The sequence below is a fragment of the Ostrea edulis genome, chromosome 9 (assembly GCF_947568905.1).
Source record: "Ostrea edulis chromosome 9, xbOstEdul1.1, whole genome shotgun sequence".
Taxonomy (NCBI): domain Eukaryota; kingdom Metazoa; phylum Mollusca; class Bivalvia; order Ostreida; family Ostreidae; genus Ostrea; species Ostrea edulis.
Window position 1 is genome coordinate 69,415,365 of NC_079172.1, and position 24,899 is coordinate 69,440,263.

Sequence of the window (24,899 nt, forward strand, 5' to 3'; positions counted from 1 at the left end):
CGGACTCTAGCATCCAATCGTCTACGTATTCGTAGAAAAAGTAAATGTTGTGGAATTTAACGCTTTATTGCATCACATTCGACTAAAAATATGACCAGGGCAACTGAAGGCTGACAGACATATTCAGAGAAAATATGAAAAAGCCCTGCCTGTTGCCGTGTTGGAACTTGTATTGACGTAAGTATTCTATTTGATTTAGAATCCAAATTCTAAAGTAAAGGCTGAATAAAATGTATCAGAAAATTTGGCTTTTAGTAAACATATGAGAACCCCAATTTATTTTATACTGCCAACCAGGCTAGTCAGCTATAGTGGTATACATGTAGACTGAACATTGTAAGTAGTCCTGTCATTTACTGCATGGGTGTACAATATAGAATACTAGTTAAGTATGTCCCCTACCTAACATTCACTCAGGGAGTTTCCTATCACATTTACACAGAGTTCAGGATCTGTAAAAATTGGGGAATACTTATAAAATCATGTTTCTTGTGGACATTTTCAAAAGGACTAGGTTTAATTTATGTAATCCTAAGTGATGACCTCTCTCTCTCTCTCTCTCTCTCTCTCTCTCTCTCTGACTGTCAAGTTTACAATAAAAACAAACATGTGAATGTCCTGTGTGCATTCTAGATAAAGATTGTTAAACTCATATATATTGGTGAGCCAGGCTACCTTCAAGTTTTTTTTACCTGTGGTAACCCCCACTAATATGTGATGGTTCTAATCTACAGAAAAAATCACACAAATACTATTATGATTTAAAGTTTTCTCATCTCTGTAATTATGAACTTTAGGACACTTGATTTGGAAAAATTAAATGATGAAAAATTGATAATTTTGAATTGGATCCTGTAACTGGGCCCTCAAATTTTAGTACATGTAGGTCCTGTCAACTGAAGTAAATCAAAAAAATATTAAATGTAAATTGTAAATATTAAAATACTTTTGAATTCTTACTTTTTCATCCAATAATCACATATTTTGGCCAAAGTACATGACCACTATTTTATGTAATTAATGTGTGCTTTTCTGTGTTTCAATTGTATGAGCATCATACTGTGTAAATCACCTAAAGATGGAGTTGACCAAGTTGCTGACTTTGAGGAGGTATATTCAGCATTAATACATACACATTGAATACATAATTTGAAATTCAAATTTGAATCCCAGTATTATAAATCCTAAAACAAATTAATAGATGTGGGGAATGTGGTACATTGGGTTTAGTTTCTTGGTTATAGAGCCTGCATGGAAACTGAATTCTCTAGAATAACCACATGAGACCATCCATTTTTTATGCGACATGATGACTTGAAACGTTTTCATCACAAATTCCTAAATTTTTTTTTATTACTTCACTTAATTAGCATTCTCAAAAAGACTAGGTGTTTTGTTGCCAATGACGCACATATATATGTACACATGTGCATGAGCTCAGTATCATTTGTAAAAATGATTAATTCTAATTAGGTCAATGTTGAGAATCACTCAAGTGACCTACATGTTGCTATTTGTGTGCGTCAGTCATCATAAGACGTTAATAGTATTTTTCTTGATAACCACCCTTCCAATTCTTTTCAAATTTCTTTTAAACATCTTTGGGACAAGAGGAATTAACATAGATTGTAAATCTAAGGACTCTGGATTGACGGTACTATTAAAAATGCTCTATACCAAAATTGAGAATTTTGTTTTAGACCAGGGTTTGATTTCTTCAATTTTATGGAGAAAACGTTTTAAGATATACACTTCGTCAAATTGTAGAGTTGGGGAGGGGGTTATAAGTGTATTTGACATTTATTTGTGTCCAAATTATGCAATTAATACTGAGGATTTCAGTAGTAGTCTGTTTTTAAAACAACAGACACCTAGAATTAAGAGCACAATGAAAGCATACATGTGATAAGGAGGTGGGGGGGGGGGGTGACTTCATAATATTGCCTGAAAATTCTTGACAAGTAAATTTGTTTTTAAATCCAAAGCTGAAGAAGGAAGGTGGCAAGGGTTGATCATTCAGTTCTATTCATCTGTTAACTTTTAACATTCATGACAATGCTTTTTAAAAAAAAAAAATAGATGGCATGACAATGCTTTTTAAAAAAAAAATAGATGGGGGGAACAGCCTATCTATAGAACATAGAACTATATGTAACCAACTTTGTAATAATAAAAGGGGGCAGATCCATTGTTCAAATGTTGTTATGTGCCTGCTGGTTGTTTTTGTGCTCATTTGAGTAATTTAAGTGCAAGAAGAGCTGTAAGTTGATGTACACAAAATTTAACTTTCAAAACATTGAATCACATGCAAAACAAATATTTTAACACAAATTTTACACTAGAGATGACAATTCGAGATAATTAACATGCTTTGTTTATTGGCATCTGGTGTACATTTAGCAACAAGTAGTGTTGTTCATTGCGAAACGATAAATTGATAATGTAGATATATGCGTTGGTCGTACATGTGTTTTAGGCATATCTTATCGCATGTTTTGTTGTGTTTGGTTGTCGAAAATATTGATAGAAATTAATAATGAAGAATTGCTGATATACTAAGGACATCATGAATCTGATCAAAAGAAATTGAGGACTGGTTAATATTTACTTACTTTGTTACATCATGACCATACATTGCTTGCAACAAAAACATACAAGGGCCACATACATGTAATTGCAAATTTTCTATTTATTCCTTACTTGATACCATCGAATGAGGACAGCAATGTGCTGCGCGCTCCCTGTAATCAGGGGGAAATAACTCGTATAGCATTGTGAAAAATGTAGCTCATTGATTATTCATATACGTTTGAAATATTTTATGGTTAATCCTTATACAAGATTTTTTACAATAACTATTGAAAAAGACTCGAACACAATTTATGGTCATGTTATGCATAAATCTTATTAAATCATTGATGCCGCAAAATCGTATGACGTCACAGGAGGGTGGAACTACCTTAAATAAAGTTGAATGCTTATGAAGGAAAAACAGAAAGGGGTACCAAAATTGTGAATTTCGAAAACACAGGGTTGTAAATGTGGGTCCAAAAGAGTCATATAGTGTATAACATGGATTTCGTAGCCCTTAGAGCTATAGTGATACTTTGAATTTTTTTAAATTTGATTAATACTCAGGTAACCAATAAGGTTTGTGGACATCTTGTTAATTTATGAGTATTAACACTATTAATGGTTCTTCAATACAGCATAAACACATGTATACAAACTGTATCAAAACATAACATCCTTTAGGCCAATTCAACTTAATTAGTAAGATTATCATCCAGGGTCACCAAAAAGTATGGGGCAGACTGTGGGAAGATTTTATTTTTTAATTTTTATTTTCTGAGAAATATATTAATGACAAACGAGTTTTTGTCAACAGAAGTGCATAATTTAATGCCAGATATATAAATCTATGCTTATTTCACAGATGATTTTAGAGGGGCGGGCGGGTGGGCATGATAATATATCAATTAAGTAATTAATTAAGTGGTAAAATTACTATTCTAGCATCATGAATGATCTTGTACATGTAAATTTAGTTTAATTAAAATGAATTAGGTGTGTACTGTATGAAAATGTGAAAAATAAGATGTACTTTTCAATATTTGTTCAACACATTTTTTAGAACTTGAAGAGCAGAAGATGCATTCCATGACTCTTATATGATATAGAAGACAAAGAAGAGCTCTTGAGAATGGGGAAAAAAACCCTGCGAGTTTTACAGTCAATGAACACACCTCACGACACAAGTCCATCCTGATTCAGTAAACTATTCTTAGTTAAGATCAAGTTTTGGTGTCAGAAGACTAATGTAACTAAAACATTGCAAAATTAACCTGCAGGTGTCTTATGTGAGCCTACTGAATAAGGATTCATTACTGGACAGTTGAAGGAAAATCACTATTGTAATGATTTTTAAAATAAGATGATTGTGTTGTTTGGATAACATTGTGATCCATGTTTGTTGAATAAACAACTTTGCAAAAATGAGTTGTTCTGTGTTAATATTATAAATTTACTAATTACTGGTGAACAAACTTCAATAAATTTTAAAGTTTCATGCAGTTTCTGCAGTAGAAAATGACACCTATTGATTTTCTGGTCCAAAGGTCACCGGGTGCAATACAATACCCTGTACAATTGATGTCTGACCAGTTTCTTCAGAACCCTTTGATTGATAGTGATATTTCATACAGGGGTTGATCACTGGTAGTATATGACCCCCATTGATTTTCAGGTCAAAAGATTAAAAATGGCAGGGGCCTCCGTGGCCGAGTGGTTGGACTCCTTGGAGCATAGCGTTCAAAATGACACGGCCTCAGTCGGCGCGGGTTCGAATCCCACTCAAGCTGGTATTAAGTGAGAAAGTTTCCCAATTTACTTTCAGAAGGTCGGTGGTCTCTTCCCAGGTACATTGTATCTGGGTTCTCTCTTTCACCAAAAAACACTGGGCACCACCAGAAAACTGAAAAATTGTTGAGTGTGGTGGAAAATATCGATAAATCAATCATTAAAAATGGCTAGGTGCAATGTAGCTAGTACTCTATGCAATGGTGTCCCCCCAATATCTTGGGCCTGTTGTTCAATTATGATATTTCATATGTTGGTTGGTTATGAATAGTAGATGACCCTAATGATTTCCAGGTCAAAGGTCAGCAAATACAAGGCAGTACAATGAACAATTTATTGGTATCTATACCCAATATCTTGAGAAAACTTTTTATAGTTATTGATAATAGTTTAGATGGCAATACAGTACATATAATATAACTCGTTTATGGAAATGATTGCAAAATCTACTTGGTGTTTGGGGAGGGGGGTACTACTGGATTACAGTTGATGTTTACATGTTTTTTTAATCACTTTAACTAATTTTTATTAATATGTTAAACTTCTCCATGTTTATTTTTGAAATATCAATTGCTCATATTGTTCAATTTAACTGAAAATGGTGTGGGTTGCATTATTTGTCATCAGTATGAATTTTTGGCAAAATGCCCAAATCTACAGTTTTCTACTTCAATAGATCAATTGTACTACATTTCACCATTAATCTTTTTATATACATTAGGAGTCTTTGATATGGACATCCTTTGATGACAGTTGATTATGCTGTATGTATTTTCCAAATTATGTAAATTCATCAACGAAATCCAACAAAAAATCCCTTTTTGGCAAAATGCCCAAATCTACAGTTTTCGTGCTACAATAGATCTATTGCACTACGTTTCACCATTAATCTTTTTATATACATGAAGAGTCTTTGGTATGGACATCCTTTGATGACAGTTGATTATGCTGTATGTATTTTCCAAATTATCTAAATTCATCAACGAAATCCAACAAAAAATCCCGTTTTGGCAAAATGCCCAAATCTACAGTTTTCGTGCTACAATAGATCTATTGCACTACGTTTCACCATTAATCTTTTTATATATATTAAGAGTCTTTGATATTGACATCCTTTGATGACAGTTGATTATGCTGTATGTATTTTCCAATTTATCTAAATTCATCAACGAAATCCAACAAAAAATCCCGTTTTGGCAAAATGCCCAAATCTACAGTTTTCATGCTACTACAGATCAATTGCACTACGTTTCACCATTAATCTTTTTTTTATATATTAAGAGTCTTTGATATGGAAATCCTTTGATGACAGTTGGTTATGCTGTATGTATTTTCCAAATTATCTAAATTCATCAACGAAATCCAACAAAAAATCACTTTTTGGCAAAGTGACAAATTATAATACATTGGTACTGCGGTCAGTAACACACTCTTTACCATAGGTGGATATAGATATCATAAATAAGGAGGGAATTTTATGGGGAATCGAAATTTATGGAGAAAATTAGTTGTCTTTTTTAAATTTTTTATATACCACAAGGACAAAACATGGGCAAAACGGGCTGAATTTTGCAGTTCAATTAGCCCTCATAGACTGCTGTCGGTTTCCATGGCAACGGATGGTAGAAATTTGGTGTTGGGGTTGAAATTATGTAAGATGGTGCAAGTAAAGTTAATACTGTGAAAATCAAAGAAATCTGTGACATTGAGTAGCCAGACCCTATCTGATTTCTTTGATTTTTACATAGAATTGATCTTAAATCTTTAGATGTACAATGTATACTTTAAAATGGTCACGTAATAAGCACGTGAATTTCTCCCACGCGTATAGTTATAAATATTTGGTATATATATCATATCAATTTATCGCGTATTTTTTTCCCACGCGTAATATTAGACGCGTAAATAAGTGCTTTTAAAGTTTCAAATAACGGCCCGCCTCTTGGCGGCCCTTGATAAAGACCATGTGACCAAAGTATGACGCCATGTTACGTGACAGTGCCATGATATATGAGTGGTGTTAAGAAATGCATTTCATTTTTGAAAATACATATATACAGTTATGAACTACCATGCTCCACGCTGGCATACTTCATGAAGCCCGACCTTCACGTACTTTCAAAATCTTATATCTACATTATACTTTTAATTCTGTGGAAATTCCTAGTCATTGAAATAGACGTACTATATTTATTATAGACATAGAGGATATGAATGACCGGTCTATAATAATTGTTTATCATAGACATAAAGGATATGAATGACCGGTCTATAATAACTGTTTTGAGCAAAAGAAAATTACAGACAAACGAGGATGAGTGTATATTACATCTCAATCACCTAAATATTATGAAAAGATAGATGTTGAAATCCCCCGAGTCTGATGATGAAAGGTGAAGATAACGAACAGTGATCAATCTCATAACTCCTTTAAGCAATGTTAACCAGAGAGTGGGCAAACACGGACCCCTGGATATACCAGAGGTTGTATCAGGAGCCCAGGATGAGCAAGCATTTCCTGTCGACCGTTCATATCCGCCGTGAGCCCTATATTTTGATTTAGTACTCACATTGTAATATCTACTCCACACGGATGTGGAATCGGTGAAATCCATGTTGCCTGTATGATTTGCCTTTATAGTATCGAAGTCAACATTCTCCCCATCGTGGATGAGGGTGATTCTCAACTCTTCAATATATCCCACGGGAATGACAACAGATACCCTGACTGTGGCCGTGGAGCCGATGTAGAGATAGGAATCATCTAGTGGGGTCACGTGTTGAACGTTGACAGCTATACTTGTACAATTCACTGAAAGACGTGTGCATTCGAAATACGTAAACAACCGGAATAGTACATGATTTGTTGTTTTAATTTGAAATATGGAATTCTAATTAGTTTATCTGAATGATATATACGCTATACAATCATTATCATTATACTTTAGAATCATTTAGATTCGGGGGGGGGGGGCAATTTTCGTGGATTGCTGAATTTTTACGGGATCATGGGGAGGTAATTTCGAGGATTTATATATTTGTAACAAAAATAACTATGGAATGTAATCATGGTACTTTATTCGTTGAGGATGTAAATTCGTGAGTGAGGGGTACCCACGAATTCCACGATAATTGATCCACCACGAATTCTAATGATTCCACAGTATTCCCAAACAAAAATAATCATTCAGTTTTCTTTTTGTAGTGTGTGAATGTCACATATACTTGTGTACTAATTTTTTATGCATAGTTATCCTTTCCAGGGCCTCTTCTATCAGTTGATATCTTTACCCCGTATGGTACCCCGTTTACCTGTGTCTGATATAACTGAGTTCTGGGTTTAGCCATTCTTTTCTACACTCATGCTGCACGGAATTCGTGTTTTATTGGTGTTCGGACATTTTGAGTTATAAATTTTTGTAAAACTTCTTTAATTATACAGACACTTGGCTTTCTGAGGTGAGAAACTTTTCTATAAATATTAATGTTTTGTTTTCTATTGTTCACATTTTGTTAATTCTATGGTCCTGGGATAACTTTACTCAAATTTGTGTTTTCTATAGTCTTCAAATTCTAACGTTTATATATTACGGTGAGGTTTTTGTATTTTTATACATGTATGTACTTCCCCATGAAGTATTTTCTTACTTTTGTTGAAGCGAGCACACAATGTAATGTACATAGATTTAAACTATTAAAAACAGCTCTGTAGATTATAACCTATAGAATGTATCTAACATTATATTCACAAGATATTTCTAGTGATATATTGAGCATATTCATAATAATGCGTTTTTGTGTGTACATATCAACATCATGCAGTTTGAAGGATCGTATGTTAGAATTAACGTGTGTCCATTATAGAAATTACTGCAAATTAGCGAAGATACACTCGCTTCTACGGGGATTCCATATTACACGTATTTTTACAAATGAATTACCTTGCTTTATTCATGTATACCATTGTGAAATAGTGTATTGGGCTGCAGATCTCATTTTTCGCGTTATGTGTATCTCTACTTTCTCTTTTGCTTGACGTTGTACCGCGCACGTTACATATGTCATTTCCGGTGGCGTTTTACCTATCTGTTTAAGGATCCGCCAACGAAATATTCTTGCTCCAGTAAATTTTGGCATTAATACCAGAACTATTGCTTTGGAGGTAATTAATTAATTACTTAGATTAGATTGAATTAGACTAGTGTTATTTTCCAGTTTATTAATAGTTCAATATTAATTCTAGTTATATATGAACTATTTTCCAGTCACAATTTTGGTTGGATTTCCAACGGAATCCGTTCCCGTTGGAACGAAATCGTTGGACGAGGGTATAAAAGAGGGAGCGGGCGTCCCCATGGGGACTCCAACTTTTTCTACTTTATTAGATAGATGTAGGTATTATTTTAAGTTAGAAATGATTAGGTTTTAGTAAGAGGGGGAATGAAGTAAATTTTATTGCTATTTTATGTGACTTTCAGTGAGTTGTAATATTCATTGTTAGGGATACAGTATTTTATTTCTATTAGGATTATAGACGACTGCAGCCTTGCGCTATATTTTTTAGATTGTGTTCAGTGCCATAATTTATAAACTCTATTTGTTATTTCGTTGAATAAACCTTGTAAACTTTAATTCATCTCTTTATTACTTGCTAGTAAATTATTTGAAGTCCATCGCGAACGATCGTCCGACATATTCTTTTATACTCAACATTAAACAATTGTTTCTGTTGAGTCTGTTAAATTATATTTACAACAACAGTAATCGCATAAAATAAATTCACGGTCCAGTGATCGAACCACTAGACCGTTACATTACTTTATGTGTTACTTTGTGTATTTATTTCATCAATGTGTGTTTTCGTAATGTGTAACCATGTGTCCGTATTCACTTTTGTTTAGATCATATGTTCAGTATTTGTAAGATATTAAGTAATGTAATATCAAGTGTGTTTCATTTAACTAAATAACATTAAGTTCAAGCGTAAACATAGCGCTACAAGTGGAAACATGTGATTATTGGCTTGTTAAGTTAATGTGTGTATTTTTTGGTTTCCGTGTAGGTCCCAAAATATTCCTTTGAAACTGTGTTCCAGACCTGTGTGTGTCCCGGAACTGTGTGCGTCCCGGACCTGTGTGTGTCCCGGAACTGTGTATCTGGAAACAGTGTGTGTGTTCCGGAGCTGTGTGTATCCCGGAACTGTGTGTTCAGGAACTTTGTGCCTGTATCAAGACCAGGCATCAGGCATCAATACTGTATAACTTTAATGTAACGAATACAGAAGTGAATCATAAAACCAATTTTGTCTTTTGTTTTGTCTGTGGCCTCGAATCGTCCTGTTACACTGAATAAAACAAAATACTAGTAGATGGTGAATGTTGGCATTTACAAGGATCTTTTGTTTATTTGTTATCTATTGTTATTTTGGTTTCTTAAAATGTGCAATTTCATTAATATTTTCTGAAACACAAGTCCCGTGGGGATCTGGGTAGTAATACGTTCTCAACACCCTTTGCTTGTCGTAAGAGGCTAGTAAAAGGGGCGGTCCTGCTGATGTCCCGTGTCATAGCAAGTGTGGCACCATAAAGATCCCTCGCTGCTCAAAGGCCATAAGCGCCGAGCGTAAGCCTAAATTTTGCAGTCCTTCACCAGCAATAGTGACGTCTCCATATGAGTGAAAAATTCTTGAGAGGGACGTTAAACCATATACAATCAATCAATCTGAAACACATTATAAATCGAACACTCATTCGTAATAAGCTGGTTCATTTTGAGAAATAGATTTTAGCAATGCAGTTTTTCAAATGTTCTTTAAACACGTGAAGTCTTGTGGCAACTTCAAAATGAAATATGAAGATACCAGGCAGTGATCAATCTCATAACGCATATAAGTAATACAAAATAGAGAGTAGGACACACATGGAATAAATGATGTCATGTTTGATTCACTTTTATCTTACGTCAACAAATAACTAGGTCCACATCATATTCGTACAAAACTTTATTCTGTTCCATGTTCCATTGGGATTTTTACATAGTTATTTCAAGAACCGACAGTTAGTCTATACCTGGCTTTTTCAACACCTGGATATAGACTGAACTCTATGATTATGAATGTTGCTAATCACAGGCTCTTTAAACCAGCACGGGTCATTGATGATATTCCTTCCAAACCATACAGCCAGTTCCTTAAGCTCACATTTACAAACAAAGGAATAGATTCCGTCAACATAAGCAATATTCTTCTTCATAAAAGGCTTCAGTCGTATATTCCAACTTATTTCAAGTTCAAGTCTACACCCTGTATTTTCTACAAATATACTTCTACTATTACATCTAAACTGTTAATTACAAACAAACGTTACAGTGCCTAGATATAGCCCATCTTATACTTAATCCACCTACGTGTTCTTGTTCTTCATCTTCTTTCAACTATAGTCCGGCTGGACATGTCATTACTGGTGATGTTGATGTAGTTGAAAATGAGAACCTCCAATGAATTATTCTAAAAGGTCTTTCAATTTGCGACAGAACTTTATCGCAAAAATGAATTCTGTCCACGATTATGCCATACGCAGGGCTAAATATGAAAAGAACTTGATGAAAGGTGACGATAACGAACAGTGAACAATCTCGTAACTCTAATAAGTAATACAAAATAGATAGTTGGGCAAACACGGACCCCTGGACACACCAGAGGTGGGATCAGGTGCCTAGGAGGAGTAAGCATCCGCTGTCAACCCCTCATACTCACTGTGAGCCCTATATCCTGATCAGGTAAACGGAGTTATCCGTGTTCAAAATCAGTGTTCCAAGAACGACTTAACGATCGGTATGAAATACGCCAGACAGCATTTGACCCAATGGTAAGTTATATTGACGAACTAGATCGTTATAACGACCATCGAATTTGCGAAATGCTGACTTCAATCGAGACTGTTGAAACCCCTGTATCATCAACATGTTTGTCAGTAGCTTGCCTCGATTTAAAAGCTGACCATACGCAGAACAAACTCTCGCGTATCAAATATGTTGAGAGATATAAAGACCATATACAGGTGATGATAGAATATTGCTACATAAATATGGGAAGTGGACGACGGAGAAGTGAAATAATCCCATTTGTCATACAGTTGAGTTGTCAGTTTGCTGTTAATGTCTACTTTCAATAAGATATCTAGGTATGAAGCAGAAGTGGACGACTCTGTGGTGTCTTTATTTCAAGTTCACTGGGATAAATCGAATCAACGTGTTAATGAAATTTATTGTTAATAGACAAAACGTCGTCGATAGATTTAAATGTCGAATTGAAGGCTAGAGCAAGGGTTTTTTTCTTCTCACGTAGAAGTGGATGATACCTGTGCATTTTGTGTTACTTGGGAGGAATGATACCTGTAAAGTTTGTGTTACCTGTGAGGGTTGGTTTCTGTGAATTTTATGTTATCTCTGTCGGGGATGATACCTGTAAATGTTGTGTTACCTGTGGGAGGGGCCGTTCTGGTCACGTCTGTGTAGGCTGTGGAGGTGTCCTCACTGGAATTCAGTTCTGTTACTAAAGAATGATAACAGAAATGTGAGAGAACATTATCTATACCAGATTCAACATTTATTTTAACACATTGCATATATTTTGTATTGCTTAAAGGAGTTATGAGATTGATCTATATTCGTTATTTTCACCTTTCATCTTGTTAATGTAAAACTTATACGGTATCAATTTTGATGCACCAGATACGCATTTCGACAAATAATGTCTCTTCAGGGATGCTCAACCGAAATGTTTGAAATCCGAAATAACAAAAACACTTGCTAGAGCTATTATAGGGAAAAACAGAGTGTCAGAAAAGTGGAGTCAAATTCGTCTAAGGATAAGAGTTATGCATGAGGAAGATAATCCTTAATTTTGAAATGAATTTCTAAATTTTATCACAGAAATTAAATATACATCCGTATTTTCAAGCTAGTAACGAAGTACTTATCTACTGGGATGTAGAGACCCTCGGGGACTAACAGTCCAACAGCAGAGGCCTCGATCCAGGGGTCATAATGTAAAACTTATACGGTACCAATTCTGGTGCACCAGATGCGCATTTCGACAAATAATGTCTTTCAGTGATGCTCAACCGAAACGTTTGAATTCCAAAATAACAATAAACTTGCTAGAGCTATTATAGGAAAAAGCAGAGTGCCAAAAAGGTGGAGTCAAATTCGTCTAAATATAAGAGCTATGCACGATATATAAATAAATTTCATTTTTGTTGATACATGAAGGTATAATCTGCCACGCTTCACGTCTTCTAAATGTCAATATTTTGATTTGTTACCAATTGAGCAAAAAATGGAAAGACTTCAAAAATAAATTATGTAAGTAAAAAATGTCTACTTGGCATCATGAAAAATCTGTATCCATCTTTATTTTTTTTTAAAGTTTGAAAACGCTTTCTACAGATTAAAGGTGGCATCAAAGCTTTTCAAACTTGCATCAAATCTGAATTAGGCAATGAAATGTATTCAAATCAAACTGTTCACATATCAAATCTGAATTACGCAATGAAATATGTTCAAATCGAACTGTTCACATATCAAATGAAATATGTTCAAATCAAACTGTTCACATATCAAATCTGAATTAGGCAATGAAATATGTTCAAATCAAACTGTTCACATATCAAATGAAATATGTTGAAATCAAACTGTTCACATATCAAATCTGAATTAGGTAATGAAATATGTTGAAATCAAACTGTTCACATATCAAATCTGAATTAGGCAATGAAATATGTTCAAATCAAACTGTTCACATATCAAATGTATCAAATCTGAATTAGTCAATGAAATGTGTTCAAATCAAAATGTTCACATATCAAATCTGAATTAGGCAATGAATCGTGTTCAAATCAAACTGTTCACATACAAAATGCATCAAATCTGAATTAGGCAATGAAATGTGTTCAAATCAAACTGTTCACATATCAAATGTATCAAATCTGAATTAGGCAATGGAATATGTTCAAACCAAACTGTTCACATATCAAATGGTATGATTTAGATGTGACGTCAAGGTAAGCCCAAGCGTTTTAATTACGGTGGGATTCAAAAACATTTTATAGGCTTCAAATTATGAATATGGATCATAGATTTCAGATATCGTTTGACATGAGTGATAATATAAATTATTAAATGTGAGTTCTATGACTTTGTTAGACAGTCGACTTCTTCATCTGCCGACTTGTCAAACGCTTGACCTGTCAAACTGTTGACATGTCAAAGTTGTTCATTCCAAATGATTTCTCGGTATGTACGCATATCAATCATATGAGCTATAATATCTCTGATGGATGTATATTCAATCACTTTTAAACTGTCATTTATCCCGCAGAATCTGCAGAACTGTATATCTCTAAGAAAATATTGGGACATATGAGAGAGCTAGAGATCCACAATATTGGGACAGATGAGAGAGCTACAGATCACAATATTGGGACAGATCAGACAGCTACATATCCACAATATTGGGACAGATCAGAGAGCTACAGATCCACAATATTGAGACAGATCAGAGAGATACAGATCCACAATATTGGGACAGATCAGAGAGCTACAGATCCACAATATTGAGAAAGATCAGAGAGATACAGATCCACAATATTGGGACAGTTCAGAGAGATACAGATCCACAATATTGAGACAGATCAGACAGCTACAGATCCACAATATTGAGACAGATCCGAGAATTACAGATCCACAATATTGGTACAGATCAGAGAGCTACACATCCACAATATTGGGACAGATCAGCTCTTATCCTTGGACGAATTTGGCTCCACTTTTTTGGCACGCTGTTTTTTTGGCTATATTTAGCTCTAAAACTTCATAGTTATTTCGGATTTCAAACATTTCGGTTGAGCATCACTGAAGAGACATTATTTGTCGAAATGCGCATCTGGTGCATCAGAATTGGTACCGCATAAGTTTTACATCAGAGAGATACAGATCCACATCTTATAAAAACCATTGATTTAAGGGACAGAAAAAAATTACGCACTGTTGATATTTTACATTGCCGAATTCTTGCGTCGCCGTCTCATAAATTTAATATTCATAAAATTCTCTAAGTCTTTTCTCACTATACTTGTGTTCAGACTTACCTTCAATTACTATTAAGCCCATAGGACCTGAAAAATCACAGCTTCAAATGAATTTGTTTGTTGACGTAGCCATGTTAGATAGCCAGTCAATTGAAACCCCGTTGCTTTCATGTCCCCCCCCAAATAATATCAAAATTAAAATCAAGGGGCAAGACCCCTTCAAGGGAGGTCAAAATGGATCAAAAGTACTACATGGGCTAGAGTGAATAACAAATAAAATACACAGCAAGTTTCAGCTTGATTTGTTGCAGAGAAATGAAAATAGAGAAAGAAAACTCTCAACGGACGGGTAGACATACTTAAATTCCTATACCATAATATGACCCTTCTAAAGACTATACATATTTCATATTGCATTATTACCCGTCGTAAGATGTTGTCAGATCCACGTCGTTAGTGCTATAAGTGACGTCTTCTGTGGGATTTGTCGAGTTTAGTTCCGCTGTTGAATAATGACTTCAAAGTTTTAACAGAGAAATTCAGACGAAATTATTAGCCTGAGTGATATTGATATTTCTAAAATCTAGTTCAACATTTCTATGAACAAATTTCTATAGATAGTTGAATTTTCCTGATGAAAAGTGAAGATAAGGAACAGGGATCAATCCCATAACTCCTTAAGGAACATAAAATGGAAAGCCGGGTAAACACGGACCCCCGGACACATCAGATGAGATATTAGGCGCCCAGGAGGAGCAAGCATTCCCTGCTGACAGGTCAAACCCACCGTAAGTCTAAAATCTTGATCAGGCAAACGGAGCAACCCGTAGTCAAAATCTGTGCGTCAAGAACGGCCAAACAACCGGCAAGAAACACACCAGACAGCATCCGACCCAAATACAAGCTGCATTACCACACTAGATCATCACACGACCACAGAACCAGCAAGACGATGACCTCAAACGAGACTGCTGAAACCCCCGAAACATCTACCCGCCCGCCAGTAGCCAGCCTCGATAAAAAAAAACACCCTACCACACGCAGAATAAACCCCGCGCATCGAACCAGCAGAGAGACACAAACACCACATGCGGGTGATAATGGAATATTGCTACATATATATACATGTAGGAAGTTCATCAACGGATATATAGAAAATAAATCTTATAAGTCAGAGAATACATGATTATTTTCCCAATTCAGGAAATTTTAGAAACATGAAACCAATTACATGCATCAGAGAAATGCATATCTTTAAGGTTTTCAGTCGGTGGTGACGTCTCCATATGAGTGAAATATTCTCGAGAGGGACTTTAAACAATATACAATCAATCAATCAATCGATGGTCAAAACATCATTTTCCTACATATCAAAAATTTAACCCCGATGATAAATTTCACTACGCAGGAAAATAGTGATACGAAATACAATTCAGATTTTAAAATATAATGACGGGTCATGTAAAATTAAGCGTTGAAATAGAAATGGAAATAAGTTTTGAGTCACGATTGTCAACGGAAGCCGTTAAACGGATCCTCTGTTGTTAAGACATATGACTTATGTTTACAATGTCGGGCGCTTAACGAAGGAACAGTCAATACTCTTGTTAAATGTCATATGTATGTTGCGGACAGCCGATATCGAGGATCAAACCAGTGTTATCTCGGGTGCAAAGTGAGCATCCTCTAATCGGTCTATTGATATCTAATGAGACATACATGAGTGTATAAGGGATCAACAACTTGCACAGATCGTCGACTAATGTGTTTTATGCCAATTGTTAGGCCGTTCTTCAAATACGAGTCTTTTCTTATAGTTATTGTAAAAAAAATCTTGTTAAAATTAAAATATTTCAAACGTCAAAGTTATAGATGAATAATCAATGATACGTTTCAAAATATTGAATCCAAGAACAATAACTCTGTTTCTGTTGATTTCTTTATCAAGTCTATTATGCGATGATTTCCTTTATTTTGTATGACATTTTGTATTGTATTTTTGTGAAGATACAGTTTCATGAAATTGTTATGAATGCTTCTATATCGTCATAACCAGTTTGTGTGGAATTTTAATAACGCTGTTTAAGGAAAATTGATTCTGTTTATGTACGTCTCACTTGACCTATGTATTTCATTTGATAATTTATTAGTTTTAACTCTAATGAATGGAAATAAATACACATTTTAAACTTGTATCAGATAAAACTGCGAGTATGGAGTTACCTTAACTTGTTTATTGTACTCACCATTGATTGCTGCCTCTGAGCTGGCGGTCGTAGACGTTGTTGTAGGCTGGGTTGTGGTTGTTGGAGGTTGGGTTGTGGTTGTTGTTAGTTCAATTGTGGTTGTTGTTAGTTCAGTTGTGGTTGTTGTTTGTGGTTCAGTTGTGGTTGGCTCAGTTGTGGTTGTTGTTAGAAGTTCAGTTGAGGTGGTTGGAGATTCAGTTGTGGTGGTTGCAGATTCAGTTGTGGTTGTTACTAGAGGTTCAGTAGTTATTGCTGTTTGAGGTTCAGTTGTGGTTGTTGTTTGTGTTTCAGTTGTGCTTGTTGTTAGTGGTTCAGTTGTGGTGGTTGGATATTCAGTTGTGGTTGTTGTTGGAGGTTCAGTTGTGGTTGTTGTTTGTGGTTCAGTTGTGGTTGACTCAGTTGTGGTTGTTGTTAGAGGTTCAGTCGTTGTTGGAGGTTCAGTTGTGGTTGTTGTTGGAGGTTCAGTTGTGGTTGTTGTTTGTGGTTCATTTGTGGTTGACTCAGTTGTGGTTGTTGTTAGAGGTTCAGTCGTTGTTGGAGGTTCAGTTGTGGTTGTTGTCAGTGATTCAGTTGTGCTTGTGGTTGTAGGCTCAGTTGTTGTTAGTGGTTCAGTTGTGGTGGTTGTTAGTGGTTCAGTTGTGGTGGTTGGAGATTCAGTTGTGGTTGTTGTTGGAGGTTCAGTTGTGGTTGTTGTTTGTGGTTCATTTGTGGTTGACTCAGTTGTGGTTGTTGTTAGAGGTTCAGTCGTTGTTGGAGGTTCAGTTGTGGTTGTTATCAGTGATTCAGTTGTGCTTGTGGTTGTAGGCTCAGTTGTTGTTAGTGGTTCAGTTGTGGTGGTTATTAGTGGTTCAGTTGTGGTGGTTGGAGATTCAGTTGTGGTTGTTGTTGGAGGTTCAGTTGTGGTTGTTGCTTGTGGTTCAGTTGTGGTTGACTCAGTTGTGGTTGTTGTTAGAGGTTCAGTCGTTGTCGGAGGTTCAGTTGTGGTTGTTGTCAGTGATTCAGTTGTGCTTGTGGTTGTAGGCTCAGTTGTTGTTAGAGGTTCAGTCGTTGTTGGAGGTTCAGTTGTGATTGTGGTTGTAGGCTCAGTCGTTGTTAACGGTTCAGTCGATGTTGGAGGTTCAGTCATTGTTAAATGTTCAGTTGTTGTTTGAAGTTCTGTTGTTGTTGAAAATTCTGTTGAAGTTGTCAGATCTGTTGTGGTAACATTCCTGTAGAGGAAGGCTATTTTGTTAATTTTCTTTTAGATCAATGTCAATCAGGGAAAATGTAGGTTAATCATATATATGAAATCTTACATGCATTTGACATCATTTCCAACTTCCGTGCATACTCCAGCAGAACAAGATAAAATAGCCGTGAATATGTTGCAAATATCAGAGGTACGCTCGAACTCTGTCAAAGAATGAAAACACACTATTTATTGCTATCTTGCAAAAGTCTTAGGTACATGTAAAATCCACCTACTTCTCCGTGTTTTGATTTTAAAATATCTAAATTGGTATATAGAGAATATGCCAATGTGAAAGTAAAGAAGATACAGTTGTAGGTCACATCTTTTGATATAATCTGAACATCTAGAATGGTATTTATTTTCATTTTATGTTACTTGTTTTACATTTTCATCGACCTACTATCTATCTAAATCTAGGTATAAAAGTCAAAGTTTCTGAACAATCAAAGCCTTTTGATGAGGTCAATGCATGTTTTAGTTGACCTGATTAGAGCATATCGACTCCATTAATATTGATACCTCTATTCTTTACTTCTTCAATGTGGAGATCTACCTCAATATTGAGATCTTCCTTGATATGCAGAATGTCCTTGATAAGAACTCCCGTCATGTTGGTAAGTTAGTGTCTAGAACCTTTTCATTGTGAATACTTCTCTTTTCAGTATGGATAACTCCGTTGATATGTAGAGGTCCCTTAATATGGATAACTCTCTTAATATACATTATTATCTAAACAACTTGAAATGGCTTACTTTGTACGTTGTTGTTGGTGTCTATGAACTCCACCTCATCCACTGTATACTCGACCTCACTATATGTCAAGCTTTTCTGACTAATAACCAACTGATGAATGATTATCGTCAGGTCGCTTTGAGATTGTTCAATGTTGCTGTTATCGACAACTACATCGTAGGCAGCATAGATGACAACAAACCTGAAATACAGAGTGTGTTCTAATGTTTTTTGTCATGTTCTAATATTTTCTCAACAATTCATTGATAAATCCTGTCTTGCTATTACCCTTAGGCATTACTGTGTGTTTTGAGGACAGCTATATTGCGCATTTACTTATTTGCAAATATCGAATAACCTTAATAGAATTCTTAATATTTTGCTTTTGCAAATTTCTTTTGAGATGAATTTACATTTTTTTTAAAATCAATTTTAACTTGTGTTATTAACTTTATTCATTTTCGTTATTCTAAATTGGTTAGGGTATGTAACTGATATCTTTGTAATTTTGTTCCGTTTATTTATTAAGATTAACCTCGCATAATGTATAGACTCATTTCCTTGTGGAATCTTCCAGAATGGTTTGTTAAATATATTATAGATTCACGGTTTAACGTCAATGATTAACACACTAAATCATGAGAATGTAAAATCATAAATGTTAAACTATGAAGGTAATTAGTTCTATTGAAATTAAGGATTAATGAATAAAAGTAAGATGGTGAGGTGGCTCAGTTGCTAGCAATAAGTAATCGGAAAACCTTGAGTTCGAGCGTCAAACACAATACGTAAACATTGATAGTGATTGGCCATTTTTCAAACATTTAGCATTTAGAAGTGAGAGTAGCGTATCTTTCAGACATGACTTTGAAAATTAAGGAGTTGAGCCGTACAAGACGTTAGAAAAACTCTAACTGCAACAGCCATGTGCACCAATCTTAGATCTATATCTGTGGTACTTCACCGAAAGCTGTTGCCTTCTCAATGTGAGCAGAAAATTTTAGATGGGACATAAAACAAACATAAAACTGACGTTTCTTCTTTCACCAAACATTTCTCTTAACTCCGATCGTATAATCGACTCTAAAGTGTTGATACTTACTGAATGATAGTCACTTCAATCCTTTTAAATCCAGTTATTCCACTGTATAGAGTGGTAAGCTGAAATAAACAAGGATATTTAAATCCAATTTTACTGAAAACACGAATTGCCCAGTTCTTACAATAAATAAAAATTATTTTCCATCCCCTACGCTCCGAGAGTCATACAATACTCTCCTCAAAATTTGTAAAATAACTGCCTTTAGATATAAGACATAGTAAATGTAAATGTTTAATGAACTGATTAAGGCTTTTCCATAGGTGAAAAATATTCGCAAATATTGAAAGTACAAAATGTGATATTCAAATAAATGACACACTCGTTCAGTGACAATATATCCCGTAAATAAAGCTCTATTATTCCAAAATATATTTTTGGAGAAACATCTCCGGACATCAAAATTGCCCGATGTATGGTATATGCAGCATAAACTTAATGACATTTCAGATATAGCAAACACACAAGCAATTCCATACGGTGTATTTCTGACTATCCTTATGACGAAGAAGGTGAAGATAGCAAATGGTTATCAATGAATAATTGAAGATAACGATTATTCGTCTCATAAAACCCATAAAAAAGTACAGAATTAAGAGAAGACAAATACGGACTTCTAAATATACCAGAGTGGGATCAGGTGCCCAGGAAAAGTAAGCACTTGCTTTTGACCGGACACATCCACTGTGGTCACCGTATCTTGATCAGGTAACGGATCAATGTGTAATTTCGACAATGTATAAATAACGGCCTCGCTATTGTTATGAAACACGTTGGACAACACTCGAACCAATGACAACTTGTATTTGCAAATTAGAGCATTATAGCAACCATAGAATTTGTGACATGGTTACTTTTTACTCCTTTTACATCAACTTATTTGACCATAGCCTGCTTCAATTAAAAAATTGGCCGTACGCAGAACATGTTCTCACTTATGGAATCATCTGAGATACATAAACATCATCTACAGGTGATAATGAAATACTGCTACACAATATTGACATTTAATGATGGAGAAGATGAAATCATCTCGTTTGTCATAATGTTGTATTGTTAAATTTGTCTTTTACGTATACATTCAAAAAGGTATCCAAATATGAAGCAGACATGGAAGGCTCTGTGGCGTCATTTATTTCAAGTTCACTGGTATACATCTAATCGACATATGAGTGAAAATCAGCATTTTTAATATAAATATCGTCGGTATCTAATAGATGTCGATTTGAAGGCCACATCGAGAGATATTTTCAATAAATTCTGGCTCATGAGAATCTAAAACTGGTCAGTAAATAATGGAGCACATTTTGAGTCCATGTGAATTCCAACACATTGTTAGAAGACCTTATCCCCCAAAAGAACGTAAATATTCTAGAGAAGGAGAATGTAAAGAATGTCCAAGCAAATTGTATGAAACACATCAAACAACAAACAACTTGAATTTGTAAATACGCTTACGATAACCACCACACTATTTTGCAAAATACTAACTTTAAACGAGGATGAAATATCGACTTATTTCTATTTTAGAATACGTCATCACTGCTATTTTTAACTACATATCAAATGCGTCATTAAATGTTTTAAGGTAGCTCATTACACCAAAATATTATTTAATGGCTCTTTAAAACACCTCTTACATGTATGAAGTATGATTTCACCATCAAAAGACTGATACAAGCTCGCAATTAGTTTATATGAATCTTTGGTGATTTATCCCGGAATGATAAAAAATGTGCTTTGTTTGCAAATAAGATACTTTAGAGTCACAATATGAATATCTAAACGAGTCAGATAGACGACCTGAAATTTTGAATACAAAAATATTTTTGAAAATTGAAAACGTTATTTCCTAATGCTTTTTAAATATATCAGAGAAATATATTTTAAAAAGAAATTAAAATGAAATGGTCAAAGTTTAGAATTATTAAGATTTTTCAAATTTACACCAAGCCCGGAATTATAAGAAAAGTAATCATAGAGAACATTGTAATCAGAAAACTACATTATCTTGATGTAAAATTAGGAAATAAATTTCTTGATGAAAAGTACATAGAGTTAGCTACAATATGATTATTTTAGTTGGGTTTTTTATGAATTTCGATCCGGATCAGTACTTTTTTCTCTCTCGTTTGAATATAGTGATAGATCTAAAAAAAAAAAAAAAAAAAAAAAAAAGGGGGGGGGGTGGTCATTTCGTTTCAATTTCTGTTGAAAATCTTTTCTAACTAATATTTTATTTCGAAGATAAAATCTTTAAAAAATATTAACAAATAATGTTTTTAATTTCCATAAATGTTTTTTTCAAAAACATTAGAACGCTTACTGTATATCCGAGTCTTTTAGGCATGTTTTATTAAATATTCATATCATGCACTAAATCACGGTGAAATTTGGACTTCAGAGTATTTTGTTTGAAAACAAAACACGATTTTCATCATTCCGGGATAAATAAAAAAAATCATATAAAATAAGTGAGAGCTTGCGTCACTCTTTAGATGGTGAGAGCTAGCTACACCAATGTAGCCCTCTCCATTTTTTTTTGGGTGGGGGGAGGGGAGGGGGGAGGGAGGGCTACAACTCCTTAGGATCTCCGTAATGGTGCAAATGCAGGAATGATTAACATTTGCTGACTTTCTTTACGTAAATAAAAATGATTTTCTATGTTTCTTAGCCAATATATAAATTTACAACCTGCAACTTACGATTTGTTATATATTCCAATTTCTCGATTCATATTTCTGCGCCATGTTTGATGTGCTGAAGTTTCAACTGCCGATTGTCAAGTTATTTGCATATGCCATATAAGGTGGTATTTACATTAATGGACAAGTACGGAGGAGAAAACAATTTCGTTGGTATCAAAAATGTTTAGATTTAATATCAAGCTATAAAACGAACAACAGAGTTGAAAGATTTTCCTTTCTTCGTTGGAGTGGGTCGACTAACTACATTTTCGCGCAGATTTTCAATGTTTAGGTTTTTCAGTAGATCCACCTACGAGATCTCGCAATAACAATCATGGTGGAGCAGACGAATAATTTTGCATGCTGCACATGATGTTTAATAAAAACACCTTTATTAGACGTACCCAACCACAAAGTTGGTACTCTTTTTTGATGTGAACAACATTTGGGACTAATACACGGAGCTTATTATCGGTTATTCATAAAATTATTTTGCACCATTACGGAGATCCTATGGAATTGTAGCCCTATCCCGTAAACGTCAGAATAAAATAAATCGGATAGGGATACATATTGCAGCTAGGTGAGAGTATACTTCATAAGATCATAGGATGCGTTTTAACGAGCCAGTGTACCTAGTTTTTTGTCCATCACGCAGATTTTTCCAATAATTTCGATCATTAGAAATCTATTACTTTACTGTCAATCTTCAGATATTAACGTTTCTTTCATTATGAACTTAAGATTATTCTTGGTTTCTAAATAGTGATACATGTCTGAAACACATGGAATAATTTTGATGGGTTTTCTTTGATTTTTCAATTTTCTAACATTTGCCTTATATATTTCATTTCAAAAGATCATTAAGAACACTTTTTTCATTTGACGTAAATGTATATTGTAGCATAATTCACATCAGCTGAAGGGAAAGAGTCGTTTTAAAAACACAAAAAAGAAAAGAAAAAACCCCAAACAAAAACAAGTGTATAATGGAGAAACACGCATCATAAAATGTATTCGTTGTAAGCGGTTCTTTCAAACACTCGATCCCTAATTTACCAAGCCTTGTGTCTCTCGAAAATTTAACCAAACAGAAACACAAACACAGTTATTAACTTGCATTTGTAATGAAATCTATATTTCCAAATGTAAATCTTTTTTTTTTCAGATATCACTGTTTTCCACATTTATACCTAAAACAGATAAAAGAAATATTCGTAAAATCTAGATATCTAAAGGATACGGATTTCTGAACCTTTGTAGTACTGACTTTGGGGCATGTCTAACTACACACATTTCTGCTGAAGAATTAGAATTTGAGTTCTACAGGATATACAGATATCTTACCGCTGTGCTCATGTTTGTCTTGATTTCGTCTTCATTTGCTGGATCTCCAGAAGCACTTATATTCACACGGAAGGAAAATTTTTTTTCATTTGGATCTAAATGCATCAACAAAATATGAAAGTTTACAAGTTTGCTAGGAGAGAGAGAGAGAGAGAGAGAGAGAGAGAGAGAGAGAGAGAGAGAGAGAGAGAGAGAGAAAACGATGTACATCTGACTACCGGAGGATCTAATTTTGCGATTTAGTGTCGTTCGTGGATTACACTTAGACTACAACATGCATCTTTGATATGAGATTTAGATCATCACAAAACATTTCATATAAGCAATACAGAGCAGAGAGATGGGCATACACGGAAACATGGATTTACCAGAGGTGGGATCAACAGGTGGGATCACATACATATACGATGTATCAGTTTGAATATGGAACAAAAGTGGATGATTATAATATTGCTTTATTTCTACAAGTTTATTTTGATGTGAAATGCACAACTTGTTTTCCATCCCGAAGAAGATGAAGAAATACTCTAATTTTCCTAAAATGTTTCGGTTCAGCTAGAGTAGTTCTGATCTATTTATCTACTTCATGGATATACCAGAGGTGGGATCAACAGATGGGACCACATACGATGTATCAGTATGAATCTAGATCAAACGTGAATGATTATAATATTGCTTTATTTGTACAAGTTTATTTTGATGTGAAATGCACGATTAACACGTGATTAAATCGAATATAACGATCAATGAACGTTCTAAGGATTTCAACAAATAGCCAACTTGTTTTCCATCCCAAAGAAGATGAAGAAATAGTCTATTTTTTCTTAAAATGTTTCGTGTTCAGCTAGAGTAGTTTTGGTCTACTTAACTACTTCATGAAGCCACGCCATATTTATGTAGCAATATTCCATTATCACCTGCATATGGTGTTTAAGAGTCATTCTCTGTAAGCATCAAAACATGTGGAAAACGACCGACACGGATTTTGACGAAATTTTACACAAAGTATACATACTTCAGTCCTTAAATCATGACACCTTTAAAAATGGGCTTTGACTCGTGTTTCCATGGCAACAAGACATCCAATTTTGTGCAAAGACGTGCCCCTCA

The 24,899-nt window shown here is 34.6% G+C and overlaps 1 protein-coding gene and 1 long non-coding RNA gene across 3 annotated transcripts in view; one reads left to right on the top strand and one right to left on the bottom strand.

The window, feature by feature from the left end:
- LOC125666994 (mucin-2-like) overlaps positions 1-17,878 on the bottom strand; it is a 35,035-nt gene extending 17,157 nt beyond the window's left edge. For both annotated transcript variants that reach the window (XM_056150456.1, XM_056150457.1), the window contains exons 1-3: positions 16,694-17,878; positions 11,840-11,911; positions 6,930-7,171 (exon numbers count right to left, since the gene is read on the bottom strand). In XM_056150456.1, the coding sequence (XP_056006431.1) occupies positions 6,930-7,171; positions 11,840-11,911; positions 16,694-17,819 (1,440 nt within the window). In that variant the 5' untranslated portion in view covers positions 17,820-17,878. The remainder of the gene's footprint in view (positions 1-6,929; positions 7,172-11,839; positions 11,912-16,693) is intronic.
- Positions 7,464-9,659, top strand: LOC125666996 (uncharacterized). Its single transcript, XR_007366985.2, has 2 exons — positions 7,464-7,818; positions 9,422-9,659. It is a non-coding gene; the product is annotated as an uncharacterized LOC125666996 (long non-coding RNA).
- Positions 17,879-24,899: the final 7,021 nt, after the last annotated feature.